General features: G+C 38.6%; 1 protein-coding gene across 3 annotated transcripts in view; it reads left to right on the top strand.

The window, feature by feature from the left end:
* The window catches only part of LOC124788263 (zinc finger protein 143-like), a 118345-nt gene extending 100266 nt beyond the window's left edge, over positions 1 to 18079 (top strand). For 2 of the 3 annotated variants that reach the window (XM_047255467.1, XM_047255466.1), the window contains exons 8-11: positions 879 to 1087; positions 10886 to 11131; positions 12494 to 12631; positions 17789 to 18079. In XM_047255467.1, the coding sequence (XP_047111423.1) occupies positions 879 to 1087; positions 10886 to 11131; positions 12494 to 12631; positions 17789 to 17881 (686 nt within the window). In that variant the 3' untranslated portion in view covers positions 17882 to 18079. The remainder of the gene's footprint in view (positions 1 to 878; positions 1088 to 10885; positions 11132 to 12493; positions 12632 to 17788) is intronic. The other variant, XM_047255468.1, reaches the window with a different exon arrangement.

Raw genomic sequence — 18079 nt, 5'->3', positions numbered from 1 at the left:
TTGCTTTTTGTTCGCTCTAGTCTGTAGCAGAATTACTTGATATTAATTAACCTGTACTATTATTGAGACAGTAAATGTTATTGTGCATCGTAGTTGACAGATGTAAAGCATTGTGGAAGATGTACAAGGAAACATGTGATAATGGTGCTTGGAGAATTAGGACCAATGCAGAACTGTATGGACTGTATAAAAACCCACCGATCACCATAGGTGTAAACAGAATGAGATTGCAGTGGTTTGGACATGATGTGCGAGAATCAAGGAACAGCGGGTGCCAAAGAAGGTGCTGTCTACAGAGTCAGACAGTAACTCTGTGGAGAGACAAAAACTTTGATGACTGGAAGATGTAGAGAGAGTTCTGAGAAGATTAGGTGTGCAGAACTGGAGAAGTTTGGCAGAGTCAAGAAGTGACTGGAGGAGACAGGTCTTCAACAAAGCCAGGTCCCTCCATGGGCCATAGTGCCGGAAAAGAAAGATGAAGCTGTACCTTGAGTTTGATATATGGTATGAGCAAAGACCAACTGCCTTTAACTTAATTGTATCTAGGAAAGAAGATAGATGAGAGATGATGGGTGTTCGATCAGTTATCTGTAATGTTGGTATGGTAAAAAATCGCAAAGAAGTCATCATTTCTGAAGTACTTAGCTATGGGCATGTTAAAGTTATTGTGAGATTTCATCTACATGGTTGTCATTCTGATAATGTAATCTCATTCCAAATACTAATTTCAAGAATCTTAAATCTCGTCCTCAAGAACTTTTATTGCTCATTCATTGTTGTTTTCCTGTTGTTCATGATATACAAAAAGCTGATTACTTTATGTTTATATTTGGTGGGACTTGTGGTTATTGTTTTATATGAACATTTTGTCTTTTCAGGGGAACGCCCGTTCACATGTCCAGTTGCTGGTTGTGGACGCTCCTTTACTACATCTAATATACGAAAAGTGCATGTGAGAACACATACTGGTGAACGGCCTTATGTTTGTAATGTTGAAGGATGTACAAGAGCATTTGCATCTGCAACAAATTTTAAGAACCATCTCAGGATACACTCTGGAGAGAAGCCGTATGTTTGTAGTATTAAGGTACGCATATTAAATACACATTTAGAAAATTGTGTGTGATATAATGCAAAGCCATATAATAAAATCATTCTAGGTCTTTTCATCTCGTAATTTTGTGTAATTTCTAATATCCTTTCTTTTCTTGCTTCTTCTGAACTCATCATAACAGTATTCAAGGTTCAGATAGAGTGTCATGTGTACACAATCCCTGAGCTTGCAATGTAAGTAGCAGTTGCTGAACGTAGCCCATTGGGACCATCAGAGTTCCGGTCAGCACCAGTTAACACCCAACTAATACCAAGTAGGAATACTTTTGAGTGCAGCTAGACTGCAACTAACGTGAAGCCCTATCCATCCTATGTTCTTGGGAGCAAGTGGAAAAGCAAAATGGCTCGTAAATAATTTCTGAATATTAGAGACATGAGTCATCAACAGGTTTCATGCTGTCCATCGTTTACCATATTGAATACAGATTGTAAACCAATTCAGAAAGAAAAGGAAAAGTCAGTCAGTGTAAACCTGTGAATAGCAGTTTCATATTAGTCAAAGCTTTGACAAGAACCAAAGTATATCCATCTTCATTGGTATCTCTGGCTGTTGTGGTGGGCCGATGGTGCCAGGACTGGAGGTCCTAATGGCACAGCCTCCCCCCTCCCTTTCCCCAGTGCTCACTATCCTTGTAGCAGCACCTTTTGTCCTCTGTGAAATATGACCAGGCAGGCTGATGTCTGCACCACATAGGAACTCCGTTCTGCTGCAGCTGTTAGCTAAGTATACTTATAAGTAGTGAGTTCCAGCACAGGCTTCCTTAGAAGTCGTAACATTTTGTGGACTTCACTTGTGCTTTAGAAGTCCTGCCCATCCACTTCCTTTCTGAATTACACGCTAGGTGGGACTGGTGTGTATGCCATTCTCCACACAGAAATCTTTGAATTGTGAGGATACAAACTCAGGACCATTGTCAGAGTATATGATATGGGAGTATTCCCATAATGACAAAAATGTTAGTCAAAGCCCAGAACACATTGCACTTGGTGGATGTGAACTTGGGGGGGAAAGGTAAATTATAGAGAATGTCAACCACCAACAGCCACATTGCTACCTTGAACTGGCCCATGAAGTCAGTCTAAGAATATATCTGTAGCAAGTAACTGGTGTTGCCAGGGACTTCATTCACATCATCACCCATTGCAGTTTATGGAGCAAGTGTATGATCCACCACTGAAGGGGAGGCAGAATTGATCATCCTCTGTTACCAATAAGAGGATCCCGTAGTGGGTGTTGAACCTGTTGTGAAGTGAGATACAAATGTGGAATTTGCATCCATCTGTTTTAGCACATAATCAGATCACCCAGTCCGAACAGACAAAACAGCAGATAATCTTTCATTGTAAATTGGATTACCGTGTGGGCTGCAATGGGAAATTCTTCCGAGATGTGTGACAAGTTGGAAATACAGAAATATAGAAAAGAGTCCAATGTTGCAGTGTCTTGCATTTTTTAACAGGAAGTGCAGGGCAAATAATAAATTCAGCAACTTATGGTCCACTCTAATGGACCTTTGTTCTGTAAATGTACCCATAAAACTTCCAAATGCCATAATTATATTGTGGCCAGCCTCCTTTTTGCTTTGAGGGTACTTCAACTGAGCTGCTGATGGGTTTGTCACCTAATAGCAACTGGGTGATTTATACTGCTGAAGTACTTACTAGAGACAGAGCAACAGTACCACACTATAAAGGCAGTGGTGATGAGCGTAAGTTGCTTACCTGGCATAAAAGTAACCAGACTGGGAACAGATGTCTGCCAGTTTATGACATAGACCACTTGAAGTTGATGCCCTTCGTCTTGAGCTATTTCAGTGAGTACAAAATTTTTACAGCATCTGGGAGAAATTTGCCATAGTAGTTGACCTTGCCTGGGAAAGTTGAATCTTAAAACATGTTCTGAGCTCAGATGTAAAGTGGTATATGGAGCAGAATAATATCCTCTGTGCCAGCCATCATGGATTCCGAAAACATTGATCATGTGAAACTCAACTTGCACTCTTCTCACATGGCATGCTGAAAGTTACAGATGAAGGCGGTCATGTAGCTGCAGCGTTTCTTGACTTCAGAAAGGTATTTGACTCAATACCACACACACACACACACACACACACACACACACACACACACACATACACACACACACACCCCTACACACACACACACACACACACACACACACACACTTATTTGTGACTGGATTTAGAATTTCTTTCTGGAGAGGACACAGCATCTCATCTTGGATGGAGAATCATTGACAGATGTAGAAGTAACTTCAGGTGCGCCCCATCAAAGTGTGTTGGGACACATGCTGTTCATGTTGTATCCAAATGACCTTGCAGACAAGGTAACCTCAGACTTTGGCAGTGGTGCAAATATTGGCAATTTTCAGACACGTAAAACATTGTTCTTTGCAAATTAAAACAAAACAAAACTTAGTATCCTGTGTGTCACAGTTAGAATCGGTCAGTTCATACTAATACGAAGGTGTAACAATTATATTATGAAAAGGATAGGTTGCTAATCACCATTAAGAAGAGGCATTGAGTTGCTGACAGACAGAACAAAAAGACTTGTATACATTTGAGCTTTTGACCAAAACGCCTTCTTCTAAAGTAGAAAATACTCTCTCTCTCTCTCTCTCTCTCTCTCTCTCTCTCTCTCTCTCTCTCACACACACACACACACACACGGCCACTGTCTCTGGCCGCTGAGGCTGGACTACATGTAGCAACTGTGCCTGCTTGGAATAGTAGTCTGTGAGTGGTAAGGCTAAGGAAGTGGCTGGGACAGGGTAGTGAGAAGGATAGTAGGGTAGGAGTTGTGGAAGGTGTAGCTGCTAGGTGCAGCCGGGAGGTTGGGAAGGGGAGGGGGAATGACAAAGAGAGGAGAGAAACAGAAGAGGGGGAAAAAGTCTTGTGGGCACATTAGTGGAATAGAAGGCTGTGTCATGCTGTAGTGGGAGAGGGAAAGTTATAGGTGGGTGAAGGACAGAGACAAGTGAAGGTTGGGGGGCAGGGGGGTTACGGGAACATAGTATATCTTGCAGAAAGAGATCCTTCCTGCACAATTCAGAAAAGCTGGTGTTGGTGGGATGGATCCACATGGCACAGGCTGTGAAGCACTCATTGAAAGGAAGCGTGTTGTGTGTGCAGCATGTTCAGCAACAAGGTGGTCTAGCTGTCTGTCTGTCACAGTTTGTCAGTGGCCATTCGTGTGGACAGATGGCTTGTCAGTTGCCATGCTCACATAGAAAACAGCACAGCGATTGCAGTGTAGTTTGCAGGTCACATGACTGCTTTCAAAGGTAGCTCTGCCTTTGATGGGATAGGCAATGCTTTTGGCTGGACTGGAGTAAATGGTTGTAGGAGAATTTATGGGACAGTCTTGCATCTAGGTCTGTTGTGGGCATATGATCCTAGAGGCAAGGGGTTGGGAGCAGGGATGGAGTAGAGGTGGACAAGAATATTGCATTGGTTCGGTGGATGGTGGATAGCATTTGAATGACTGTGATTTTGATGTAATCTCTCTCCTGATTCGCATTCCTCTGTCTGATTTGTTATCGTCAGTTGAGGTTAGGTCGAATTAAAGAACCTGTTTCAACATGGGTGGACTTCACTAACTTTACCATCAAGACCATGGTGGATTGGTGTATTGAGCGTAAATGTCAGTCACATTTTATTCAATGAGTGATCATGTGAATGGGTGATGAAGTTGCGACAGGGAGCCCTTTGTCACCTGTTATTGCTGATCTGGTTATGGATGATTTCGAGGGATATGCATTAGAGTCAGTGGCATTGAGACCTACATGCTGTTTCAGATATGATATGAAATGAAATGAAATGTCGTGTGACGAGGGCCTCCCGTCGGGTAGACTGTTCGCCTGGTGCAAGTCTTTCGATTTGACGCCACTTCGGCGACTTGCACATCGATGGGGATGAAATGATGATGATTAGGACAACACAACACCCAGTCCCTGAGCGGAGAAAATCTCCGACCCAGCCAGGAATCGAACCTGGGCCCTGTGGATTGACAGTCTGTCGCGCTGACCACTCAGCTACCGGGGGCGGACGTTTCAGATATGTAGATGATACTTTAGTTGTTTGGCCTCATGGAGCTGAGAATTTAAATGGCTTTTTAAAACAACTTCATTAAATTCATGCAAGTGTTCACTCCACAGTGGATGTGGAAAAGGATTATAGCCTTCCCTTTCTTGATGTTATGGCGAAGAAGAATCTTGATGGTATGTTGGGAAATGCCATTTATAGGAAACCAACTCAGATCAATTCGCACCTTCATTCTAATAGTTTTTACCATATGGCTCAGAATGAAGTGGTAATCTGCATCTTGGTTCATAGGGCCAAGACACCTCAGACCTGGAAAGTTTGTCAGCTGAGTAGGCCCACCCCAAAATCACTTTTTGCGAGAATAGTTGTAGTGGAAAACAGATCAGACACGTGTTATGCTATCCACCAACCTTGAATCAGGTGAGTGATGAAAATAAGGAGGTAGCACCAAAGTCTATAATATTTTGCCGTATGTAGGTAGGAATTCCAATGGGGTAGACCATGTTGTGTTGAAGCATTAAGTTAAGTTTATTTTTTGATCACCATCTAAGATCAGGGCCCTTTTATGGTGTGTAAAGGATGATCTTGGTTTACGTAAGGTACGTGTCTACTGTATCCTTTGCAGTTGTGCCATGTCATACTTCAGTCAGACCATCAGGACCACGGAGGACTGGTGTACTGAGAATAAGCGTTGCATGCACTTAAGGATAGTTGGAACTCCCTGTACTGACAATGTTAAATTTAGTGACTTGGCTTCCCTGTATTTCAGGAACCAATATAGCCATTGACATGAAACTTTTGCAGGACATTAAACAGTATATTCTGAGTCTGCTGAACTACAATAATTGTATTTCAGTCACTGTTTTCGGAAATACAGTTTTTTAACTACACAGTTAAAATTATGTGTACCTTTTTTGTATGTTATCCTAAATAATTTTAATTACATATAACATTATGTTCTTTTTTAGTTTAGTAGACTCAGGATATGTATGTTATTACTCTCTGAAAATTTAAATGCTCTACTGGAAGTGGTTTCTAAGATTTAGGGAAAAATGCAACAGAAAATGTAAATTTTCAGGAATGTCTTCTCAAGTTTCAAAAGACTGTAACTCACTTAATATATGCTTAATTTTTTATTTCTAGTCACTCAGAAGCATGCTGCCCCATACTGTATGTCATCCTCTTGATCTTTATCCAAGTTTTTTCTTCTTTCTGGTTTCCTTAGTGGCCAACTGTGGTGCATACTCTGCTGTATCAATGCGAACCTTGTCCATCAGTTCAAGTTCTCTGATGCAGTTTTCTCCAGGATTAATTCGCATATGCTGGAACACTTTGACCCTACCAATGTTACCATCATTAAAAGCAATAACAGCATCACTGAACCTCCACTTAGTTTCTTCATTCCAACAAAAACATTTTTTGGTAAGTGAGTCTGTATAAGATTACTGAATGACTCATTGGGATTTTGAGTCTGACCATACAGACACTTCTTCAGTAATTCAGGATTTGGCAGGTCTCTGTAAATGGGTTTTATGATATCCGTGACTGCTGCTGGGATGGAATGTTTATGGCTGTATGAAGTGTTTGAGTACTGGGCATTGCACCATGAATCAGGTCCAGGAGGGCAAAGGTGGTGTACTGGTTTTTTTATTAGTTGACAGTCTGTGGAAGAAGGTAGCCCATACTGCCTGCTTCAGTTTCAACAAATCCTTGGTATTATTTCTAATGGCCATCCCATAATACTGCTGTAGTTCATCAATCATTTTGTCTGCCAGTCTGCCTCTTATGGTTTTACCATCAGAAAGTTTCTTGTCTCTCAAACTTTGTTTCAACTTCCTCAACCTGTTGCCCATTCCCTTCTGGATGTGACCAGCACATTCCAGTTTTGTGATAATCTTCTCACTATAAGGCTGAGCAGCTACCACACTGTTATATGCTTTTGAGTCTCCATCACCTAAAAACTTAGTGTAACACACTCCCCTTTAGTTCACAGATCGACTAAATATTTCAATAGATGCAGAGGCCTCCATACCACCACTTGTTCCTTCATAATTTCTGTCAGAAATATGCCCTTCTTCATTCCCTGGTTTACACTTATAACAATGTTTGGTTAAAACCTGGAAATCTATTACCTTTCCAGTATCCACACTGGTCACCACAGCAACAAAATTCTTAGAACTGTAGCCGTGCTTCTGCCAAATGTCATCAAAAGCTAGTGGTGTGTCAGTCATACCATCATTTATTTCAACAGCTTCGTTTGCAGCACCCTTCATTGACTCACATGCAACAGATTCCACAGCAACTCCAATAAATCCTGCATACTTGTCAATTTTACAAGGTGGGCGTGGCATATTCATCACAGCACACTTGTTTCTGCTGCAGTGTGTCCTTTGCCAATAGCTCTCAATCCATACAACCACCTAACCTTTACTTCAAAATAATTATCTTTACACTTATCAGAATTCCAAAATGAATTAGTATATTTACAACTGGCACAATTAATGATAAGTTTCCTGGCTAGTCCACTTGATACGTCACCGTCTTCAAGTAAACTAACTGACCATCCACATATTTTACAACACACCTATTCACCTAATACCTTTGTTAGGATCTGTAAATCTGTCAGGCTATAACCTAACCTATCATTTAGATCATTTTTGTTTTGAAAAAATGTGTATCACAACATTTTATTTTAATCTTTGATGCACTAATGGGTGTTTCTCTAGATACTGATGAGTTTGCCTGTATTTCATTGCCTGCAACTTCACAAGCCACATGTTGAACACAACTTTTCCTTTATTCGAAAATCTATTACCATGAAACCCATGTTTCTTAAAACACTTTGTTTTGGCGTCATACTTTACTTTTTGGGAGATTTACCAATCTATTCATCACTTTCCCTCAGAAAAACATTAGCACTTCGACATACAACACATGTTTATACTATGAAATGGCATCTGACCCACACAAAAAGTAGATAATGCCTGTAGCACTGATATTTTTGACATGGTAATGCCTTTATTACTCATGGTTACTCTGCAATGCACAATTAAGTACCTGGCAGATGGTTCATTGAACCAGCTTTTAGCTACTTCTGTACTGTTCCATTCTCTAACAGCACATGGGAAAAATGAACACTTCAATCGTCAAAGGTGATTTGACATGGATGATCAATGCAGATCAATATTGTGAGACTACTAGAACACTATGCTCAATGATCCAAAACTGTAGATGCAGAATGCTTTCTCATGTATTGTGTTTCCTCAAAATCATGCGTGCTCTCACTAGGCTGTTACAGCCAGAGACTAGCTGGATCAATTTGAATGGTAAATTAGTATCACCTATCCCACAATTCGAACCTCTCTCTTAGCAGGTTTCTTTTCAGAAAGCTCTAAGATTTCCTGGGCGGAGGGTATTTTGGGAGTGATGCTTAGATGAAGAATTCAGTAAACTGTTGGTCTAATAACTGGTAGCAGCTGCCTGTGATACAGGAACTCTAAAGCCTGTCATAGTCTTCATTTCCGGGTTGGGATATTTATGGTGCTTTCCCACTTTCCTGTGTCTTTCTTTCATTCTTCTTCTGTAACTGTTTTGACTCAGTCCAGATTCCTTCTTAAACTCACCTTTATTCAGTCAGTCCATCTTGCTCCAGGTCTCCCTCTTGCCCTCAAAGTTGGCCTCCATCATTCGTTTTGGTATTCTTCTATCTTCAGTTCTCTTTACATGTCCAAATCATTTTAACCTGTTCTTTCCAATTTCCTCATTCAGCTTTGTGCTCCAGTTTCATTTCTGACATCTTCATTTCTCTCTCTCTCTCTCTCTCTCTCTCTCTCTCTCTCTCTCTCTCTCTCTCTCTCTCTCTCTCTCTCCCCTGTCCCCTCCCTCTGTCCCCTCCCTGCCTTCACCTCCCCATTCCCTCCCCCCTCCCTCTCTCGTTGTCTTCTGTAATATGCTTCTAAAGCACATATGCAGATATTTTATTGCTTAGGTAATCAAGGTCATTATAAATAAGCTTCAGTTTTGTAAAAGATATTTTTCTACTAGTAAAATGTATTCTTGAATTTATAAAGCTAAATGTACTTCCTGTATGATCCCCCATCCCCTGGTACATTTGATGCAGTTAATTTGTCTTTGAATGCAAGTTGTGCGGATGACGCTATTCCAAATAACTGTCTTATCTCCAAATAGTGTCAGAAGAATTTATGTGTGACAGTAGTGTTTAGATTCTGCAGCTGCCACCTAGACCTCTGGGTTACACGAAAATGCTTATAGCATGTGGGAAGACACATTAAATAGTACTTGACCTGTATCCTGATATTATCTTTTTTGAATATGTTCTTCTTATCTTTGTTCTTTTTTATTTCTCGAAGAAATTACATTGGTAATTTGTGACAGGAAAAAAGACCAATAAAATGATTGACTTTAATTCCCACCACATAATATTTCTGTATCCCTGCAAGAACATTATTCATACTTCAACTTTGATGTAACTTATTACAGCTTCACTGTGCGAGAGGGGGTGGGTTATTGCCAATAATCTTTGGTACTTGTGGCATATAAGCAGAAAATTAACATTTGTTCATGGGTATTGGAACTGGAAAACCATAATCAGACTGGCATACATACAATACCTGCCTTTCGCAATAGGCAAATTTAATTCGTTGGTTTAATCTAGGATCTGCATAACTATGGCTTTCCATTATCCCAGAGGTTTCTAAATCTAGTTATCCCTGCATTGAGGATAACATAAACAGTTTATTTTAGCATCATTTGTGAACCTCTGTACATTAATATTTGCTACAAATACCTACCCAGAAATATACCATGCATTGCTAGTCATAGCCCTAGGAGTTTTCTAGCTTGTCAAAATTTACTCTTTCATGATCAATTTTCTATTTCCTTTAAGAGAACATTGTTATCAGCCAAAGGTAAGCAATGTTTTGAAACAACTAAGTTTGTATTCCAGAAGTAGATGATGCTATTTATCTTAATTTTTAAGAAATGTTTTCTGCAATTGGGTCAGCGATATCAGTTCTTGGGTCTGGTTTCAGTTCAGCTTAAGCATTGTTTGATCAGAGAAGAGAACCGAGAGTCTTTAAAAATAATCTCTGCATTATATGGTGATAATTTGTTAGATAATTATATATTTATATAATTATAATTTATATAAAAATAAGAGAAACTGATACTTCAAACAATTAAAATTCATATTAAAATAACAACAGTATTATGAAAAGGACAGGTTGTTACTCGTCGTGAAGGTGACATGATGAGTTGCATCTCAGTGTGCCATCTTTATGGTGAGTAATGGTCTATTTTTTTCATAATATTGTAGAAATTGATTCTTAACATTATACATGCTGAAAGTTTCTGTATTCATAAATGACTACAGAACTGAAACTTCCTGGGAGATTTAAACTGTGTGCCAGGTAGTTTCAAATCAGCACACACTCTGTTGCACAGCAAATATTCATTTTGATTACGGTATTGTTTAAATTAACTCATAGATGTCAGTATTTTGATGCTTACTACTTTATCTGTGACATAAGCAGCTATTGTCTTGTTTCTGCTTCACCGTTTTAAATTTTTTAATTTATTTTCTGTATTTTCATTATCATTGAAATATATTTTATTTTTGCAAGTATCTAAATTAATTCCAGAGACATTTTTTTATATATATAATAATTCTTTATCTTTCACGACAGGATTGTGGTAAACGTTTCACTGAATATTCTAGTCTGTATAAACACCACATGGTCCACACTCAGCTGAAACCATATTTATGTGGAGTTTGTGGAAGACATTACAGACAAGCCTCTACTCTTACAATGCACAAGAGAACAGCTCATGGTATTGTAGAAGTTGACGATGGCACCGAAATATTTTTTGGTGACAGAGTCCTGGAGTTTGCAAACAACGAATCTGTCACAAAAGGGAAAAAACTTAAAACTGTGAGTATAATTTTAATTATGAGTTTAGATTTCTGTGATATTTCCTGGATTACATTCACTGTACTTTCAACACTCAGACCGTTGCAAATTAGGACAAAAATGCTTATGTGAAGGAATCTTGGACAACTCGGCCATTTCTTCATGCAATGAAAGAGAGATTTGTGTGGTGCCAACATTCTCAAAAGATATTCTTGACGATGGTGTGACAGTGACTTCACAAAATTATGAACTTGCACAAAATGAAGTAAACAAGAAGATATTTTTTCAATAAGCCAGAGCAACTTCCCATGCTGTGGGTGTAAGCATAAAGTTTATTTATGATTCAGTTCCAAATCACTTGATTTCTCACAATGGAGACATCACATGACCACTGTTTGCCACATCTCACAAACGATGATAGTCAAAGTAGAGAGGATATAAAATATAGACTGGCAGTGGCAAGGAAAGCGTTTCTGAAGGAGAGAAATTTGTTAACATCGAGGAAGACTTAAGTGTCAGGAAGCCTTTTCTAAGAGTATTTGTATGGAGTGTAGCCATGTATGGAAGTGAAACATGGATCATAAATAGTTTAGACAAGAAGCGGATAGAGGCTTTCAAAATGTGTTGCTACAGGAGAATGCTGAAGATTAGATGGATAGATCACATGACTAATGAGGAGGCACTGAATAGAACTGGGGAGAAGAGGAATTTGTGGCACAACTTGAATAGAAGAAGGTATCAGTAGGTAGGACACATTCTGAGGCATTAAAGGATCACCAGTTTAGTATTGGAGGGCAGCATGGAGGGTAATAATAGTAGAGGGAGACCAAGAGATGAATACACTAAGCAGATTCAGAAGGATGTAGATTGCAGTAGGTACTTTGAGATGAAGAAGTTTACACAGAATAGGGTAGCACGGAGAGCTGCAGCAAACCAGTCTCTGGCCTGAAGACCACAACAACAGCCTGAAAATAAAATTTATCAGAACAATAACTGCATGAAGAAGCAACTGAGGTACTAAAAGAATGGATCCATTGGAAACTGGTTCAAGAACCAATAGAAATCCTTCCGAAAGTGATGAATAACATCAGCACATCCCTGAAAGAATGTGTAACAAATGGCCTCTGACCAGAGTTATCAAAAAATTGTCTATTTATTTCATTTTCATATTGCTTCTCTTTGACACCATTGAAAAGGCAATAAAAACATCCTTAGAAATCACTACTTATTCTGCCTCATTCTTTATAATGTGAGTGTAAGTCATTATAATCCTAACATTTAATCATGGTATTTATTGTTTTCATTCAACAGATTCACTCTGTAATGAGCAAACTGTAGTTTTTATGCTTTAGCTTTTAACACACAGGTTTCTTACTATTGCAGTTTCCAGGAGTGAAAAAAGATGGTAGCACATTGGTGGCCTTACAAACATCAGAAGATCCAAATGCTGTAGATGCAGTCCAGGGCACAACAAGTCGATTAGTTTTTGTCACTGATGCTGTGAATTTGGCAGACCTAGAAGTAAGTTGACAAAAAAAAAAAAATCAATGATGATAATCACTATGCATGCATTTACCTTTTGTCACAGTAAAAGGCTGGAAATAAGAAAGCAATGAGTAAGGTTTTGTCCTGCCAGATAGTGATATCAATGAAACTTTATGATGATATGCATGCTGCAACTGACAAAAATCCAACATCAACTTGATCTGTGGAATGGTTTTGTTTATACTCATTTTTCAAGAGGTAATGCTGTATGTGTGTTTCATCCAAATGGAGAAACTGGAATACCACACAGTCAAATAAACTATTTCGTTTGGACTATTTATCACTAATAAAAATTCACCAAAAGTTGTTGAAGATTTTATAAAAAGCCAGGTCCTTCATGTCTAACACTTAAGAAATGGATGGCTGAATTCATATCCTTCTCTTAAATTTGATCTTTGTGGATTACATCTCAAAACTGTAAGAAATAATCAAATAACAAGAAACTGTACAAAATTCTGTTGCGTGACTATCGACAAAAGGTGCATGAAATGTGTAATGTTGTATCCATATTAGCAGAAAGAGTATTATACATTTTATGCGAAGAATTAACAATGAAAAAGATTTGTGCAAAATAGTTGCCATATTTTGTGAATGCTGGCCAAACGAAAATGTGAAGAGGAAGTTCTCAATAAAATTTGGACCATTCTAGAAAGAATCAAACTGGTTTTGTGTGTTAAAATGTTACAGTAGATGAGACATAGTTCCACTGTCAAAGTAAAGGGTGGAAGACACTGGCTCGACATGAAAATACTTAAATTCAGTTTTACCTCCCAAAGAGATTATGGATAGTATTTTTTGGGGTGCGAAACAGATTATTCTTCATCATTACACTATAAAAAATAAAATGGTAACTGATGAACACTGTACACATTTTCTAAACCCCCTGGAAACACTAGTGCCATATGTGGGCTCAGTTGCCAAAGCAAATGAGTTATCTTTCATGAAAATAGTTCTTTCCATACAATGATGCTTTTCTGTAGGGAAAATGAGAGATTTGAACAATGAACAGTCAGAACAATGACTTTACTCCCAGATTTGACTTTTCTGAATTCTACATGCTTCCAAATATGAAGAGGTTGTGGTATCTGTTGATGAATATTTTGCAATCCTTCCAGAATCACATTTCAAAGTTGGACTCTACTCACTGAGAAAATATTAACTTACACAGGGAGTACTGACAAGAAAAAAAGTTTCCATCATATGCCATTCATTAATAGTTACTGTAACACACCAAAAAATATTTATTTTCTAACAATAATTTTAAAATATTGGATTGTGTGAAAGAGGTGACAGTTTTCATGCATGTTAGTAAGAATGGAAATTGAGATTTTCTTTTCTCTGTTGTATCAGTAAACTGCAAGGTTCATGTTGGGCCACATTCTTTTCAATCTAAGTTGTGAGGTACAAGAAAAGAATACCTGGTTAATTCCTTACCATGTAGTTTTTTCAGTGAAACACAGCAGTGTAATGTGATACTGTTCAACAGATACTCGGAGGGCATCCAAAGAAGGTGTAACCATATCATTTTGGTAATTGTCCACAACTCCCTGACCTTTTTAGTGGATTACCTTGAGCATAGGAAGATCAGGTGACTGCGCAGTCATCCTTTCTAAATGCTGAACATTGAGTGCCACAGCAATTTGATACAGTTTTTGATCAGCACAGCCACATCTATATTAACAACTGCAATATAAAAACTCGGAATTTTTAAAAATGCTGTTTGATTCAAGTAAACAATGTGCAAGAAAGTTCTGCTAAAGTCTTCTACTCTTCCATTGAACACTGCTGTTGCCAGTTCATTATCATTGTCCATAGCCAGTTGGGTGATAGTAAATGGTAGCCAATGAGAATCATTGACTAATTACTTCTTTCAGCTGAAAATAAGAATTGATTTGTTGTGTTTCTGATACGGTGAGTAATTACAGTAATACCTTGTTAATTCTGTTTATTGATATTGACAATCATGTTTGTGCTCTTTTTTTTATTGTGTATGTCACAGTATCCAAGATTTTGGTTGCATTGGGATGAAAGAGCAAAGCTTAAAGTGAATTAATTGGGCAGCAGTCACATTTCAAATTAGGATTATCAGTGTGCCACTGCCGGCATGCTCCCCATCTCCCTCCCTCCCTCCCAGAAGACTACTGTTGTGGTGACATCTGCATCGTAACCAAGGTCTAAGATGGATTGGAATGTAATAAATTGGTTATGAGATGGCAAAGCCAACATACGTTAACAGCAAAGATTGAGTGTGGTTACAGATTGATTTGTAGCTTAGCCTGAAGTGTACATCTGTCATCATAATTACCAGTTGTGTGTCTTACTTCCGAATTTGCTCAATTTCCGAGAAAATGCTTCATGTGTAACGTAATAGCACAAACTACCAGCTAATTTCATTTTTTAATAACAGGAAATTATGAATAAGCAATGTGACTGGCAACCTACATTCAACATGATTTGTCATGTTCATGTCCAGTCATTCATCACGTGAACAGTTACTGACAGAAACACAGACTGGAAGATCCATGAACACGATAAGTGTACATTTGGCAAATGTTCTATTTATGAATCCTCGTAGCTATTAACTATTCACATGTCACATGTGGCTCAATTGGTGCGGAGGGGGGGGGGGGGGGGGGGGGAGTTATATGTTTTGAAAGATGTGTGCACTGTTCACATTTATGCCTAGGCATTTCATGGGCAGGGGAATAGCTTAGCAGTTGCTGTATAAAAGGAAAAGCTCTCCCATATTATTTCAAAGTATGTTTCCATTGCTTCATGTTATCTGAGAGTAACTGAAATATCTGAAACGTGCCAGATTGCTGCCAAATCTATCTTGCTGTGAGTTTCAGTTGTTAAGTATTTTTCAGATTTTTGTAATGCACAGATTGTAGCCACCAATCTGTTAACCTTGCTGCTCATAGTTACAAACAAGTTATTGGCACTTGGCACCAAGTGCTGATGTCAAAACTTGTTCAAAGTTTTATTAAGTACCCCCATTGTGATTGGTTGCCTTAGTCTATCCTGCCTGTTTTGTATACAGTGACTGATAAACATTACTTGAGTGCTAAAAAGTTATACTTTGAATTTTATTTGGTCAGTCACAACAGGGTGCAGTGAGGATAATGGTGTGTGTGTGTGTGTGTGTGTGTGTGTGTGTGTGTGTGTGTGTGAGAGAGAGAGAGAGAGAGGGAGGGAGAGGGGGGGGGGGAATAAAGAAAGAGTGAAAGTTTGTTTGTTTGTTGTGGGTTTCTGGCACTATTCTATGTATTTTACCGGGTTGTTTCACGGTCTAAAGTTTTATTTTGCTTCTGCTTCTTAATATGCCCATTAATTTTTGAATTAACATTGGAAAATGTTGCTGTAATTCCTCATGTACCAGTGTTCATTGCACAGGAGGCTCTTATTAGTGAGGGAACTAAGGTATCCAGTGGTACACATAAGACCTGCAGGTTGGTATTTTCTGCGGCCTGTCAAAGGCATTTGACTGTGCAAATGACAGTATTCTCCTGCATAAATTGAAGTTATATGGGATTGTGATATAACCAGTCAATGGATAGTGTCATATATAATCAAAAGATCACAGAAATTTGTACTTAGTTATTCAATCAATGTAGTTTGGGGAAATTATTGTGACTGGGGAGAAATCATGTATGGTGTTCCCCAAGGCTCAATCTTAGGTCCACTGTTGTTCCATATGTATGTAAACAATCTTCTACCTAATATATAAGGGGCAGTCAAAAGGAAACGAGCTGGAGGCATATGCAGGGAGAGATTCACAACAGTGAATGCCCAGCATTACTCGCCAACCTTGACCACCCTTCACCTAATGATGAAATCAAAACGACCAGGCAGTCTCATCCGTGGGGTCATTCTGCTCCACGACAATGCAAAGCCTCATACGGCCAACCCAGTTGCAACACTCTTGCTGAGGTTCAAATGGGAGGTTCTCAACCACCCTCCGTACAGTCCGGACCTTTCTCCTTGTGATTACACCATTTTTGGTCTCCTTAAAAAGGCTCTGAGGGGCAAACGATCACCTCGGACGACGATGTCCAGCTCTACGTTTGGAACTGGTTCACATCGCAGCCTCGGGAATTTTATGAGATAGCCATTCATAGCCTTGTGTCACAGTGAAACAAGTGTCTCAACAGCCAGGGTCAGTACTTCTAACATGCAGGTACTGGTTTCTGTAATTTTGCCTCAGACTCATTTCTTTTTGAACACCCTCTATACAACAAGCAGAATTAGTTCTTTTTGCAGATGACACTAATATTGTAATCAATCCAGGCATGTACACAGAAATGGAAGATATAGTAAACAGTGCTCTTAAAAGTATCATTGTCTGGTCATATTTGTAAGTTAATAAAAAAATAATGAAAAAGACCTTATAAAAGTTCAGCATGTAACCATATTTGCAAATTAATTTGTGATGTGAATGTAAAAGACGCATTCCACATCATTACGACTTCTCATGCAAAATGATCCATGGAAAGTGAAACCAATTAACTACTTAAGAATTGCTGTGTTAAAAGTGGCAAGGTTGTTAACTATATAGGGAGTAAATTAGGTGAGGTGAGATGTGCTAAAAGGTGTGATGAGATTGGGAGGTACATAGTAATAAGATGGTGAGGAAAGTGTGTGTTTCACTTTAGGATTTTTGACTTAACAAAAACTCTTCCAGAGAAATGTGTCGTTTCATTATTGTTGTTGTTGTTGTTGCAAAGACAGTTTTTCCTGAAAGATGCTACAGTATGTGAATATTAATTGCCGCACTTTTGTACAGCCTATGCAACAAATTTCAATACATTGAAGTGTACAAAAATTAAGAAACGCGTAATTCATCTGACTGTACATATACTAGAAACAACAGATCAATGATACCTACATTATGGTCAAACACTTGTGCAATGAAGGTGCCATAATTAATCTAAGCATATCAAGTGTCATCATTTGTAGTACTCGCTCAACCAGGCATAGGAGTTAAATTGCAAATGAGAGAAAAGATCTCACTGTGATTGCATACATATATGCATTGTTAAGATTTGTTTATGTAAAACCATTGTTTTATAGACTTTTGGTTAGAATTTCATATTATGCTTTGGTTCATTTGTGGCGTATGCTTGTCTGTTACAGCAGTTTGGTGTGCAAGCAAAAGAAGCAGTTCCTGAGGAAACATGTCACATTCAAATGGTGGAAGATGAGTCCTCCAACAGTATTTCAACATAATGCTAGTTGCTCAGCTTAGCCATCGAGGCCTATCTTAAGTTATGTAACCTTTATGTGACACTGTATTTATACACTGACTGTTATGCATCTGCTGTTGTCTATGGTTCTGATGCCTTGTTTAATAACATTCTGACATTTGAGCCACTGTTTAAATAACATCAAATGAATGTGCACTGGTGATAAAAGAGCCATTGTTAA

The sequence above is a fragment of the Schistocerca piceifrons genome, chromosome 3 (assembly GCF_021461385.2).
Source record: "Schistocerca piceifrons isolate TAMUIC-IGC-003096 chromosome 3, iqSchPice1.1, whole genome shotgun sequence".
NCBI lineage: Eukaryota > Metazoa > Arthropoda > Insecta > Orthoptera > Acrididae > Schistocerca > Schistocerca piceifrons.
This window is presented reverse-complemented; position numbering and strand designations above follow the sequence as displayed.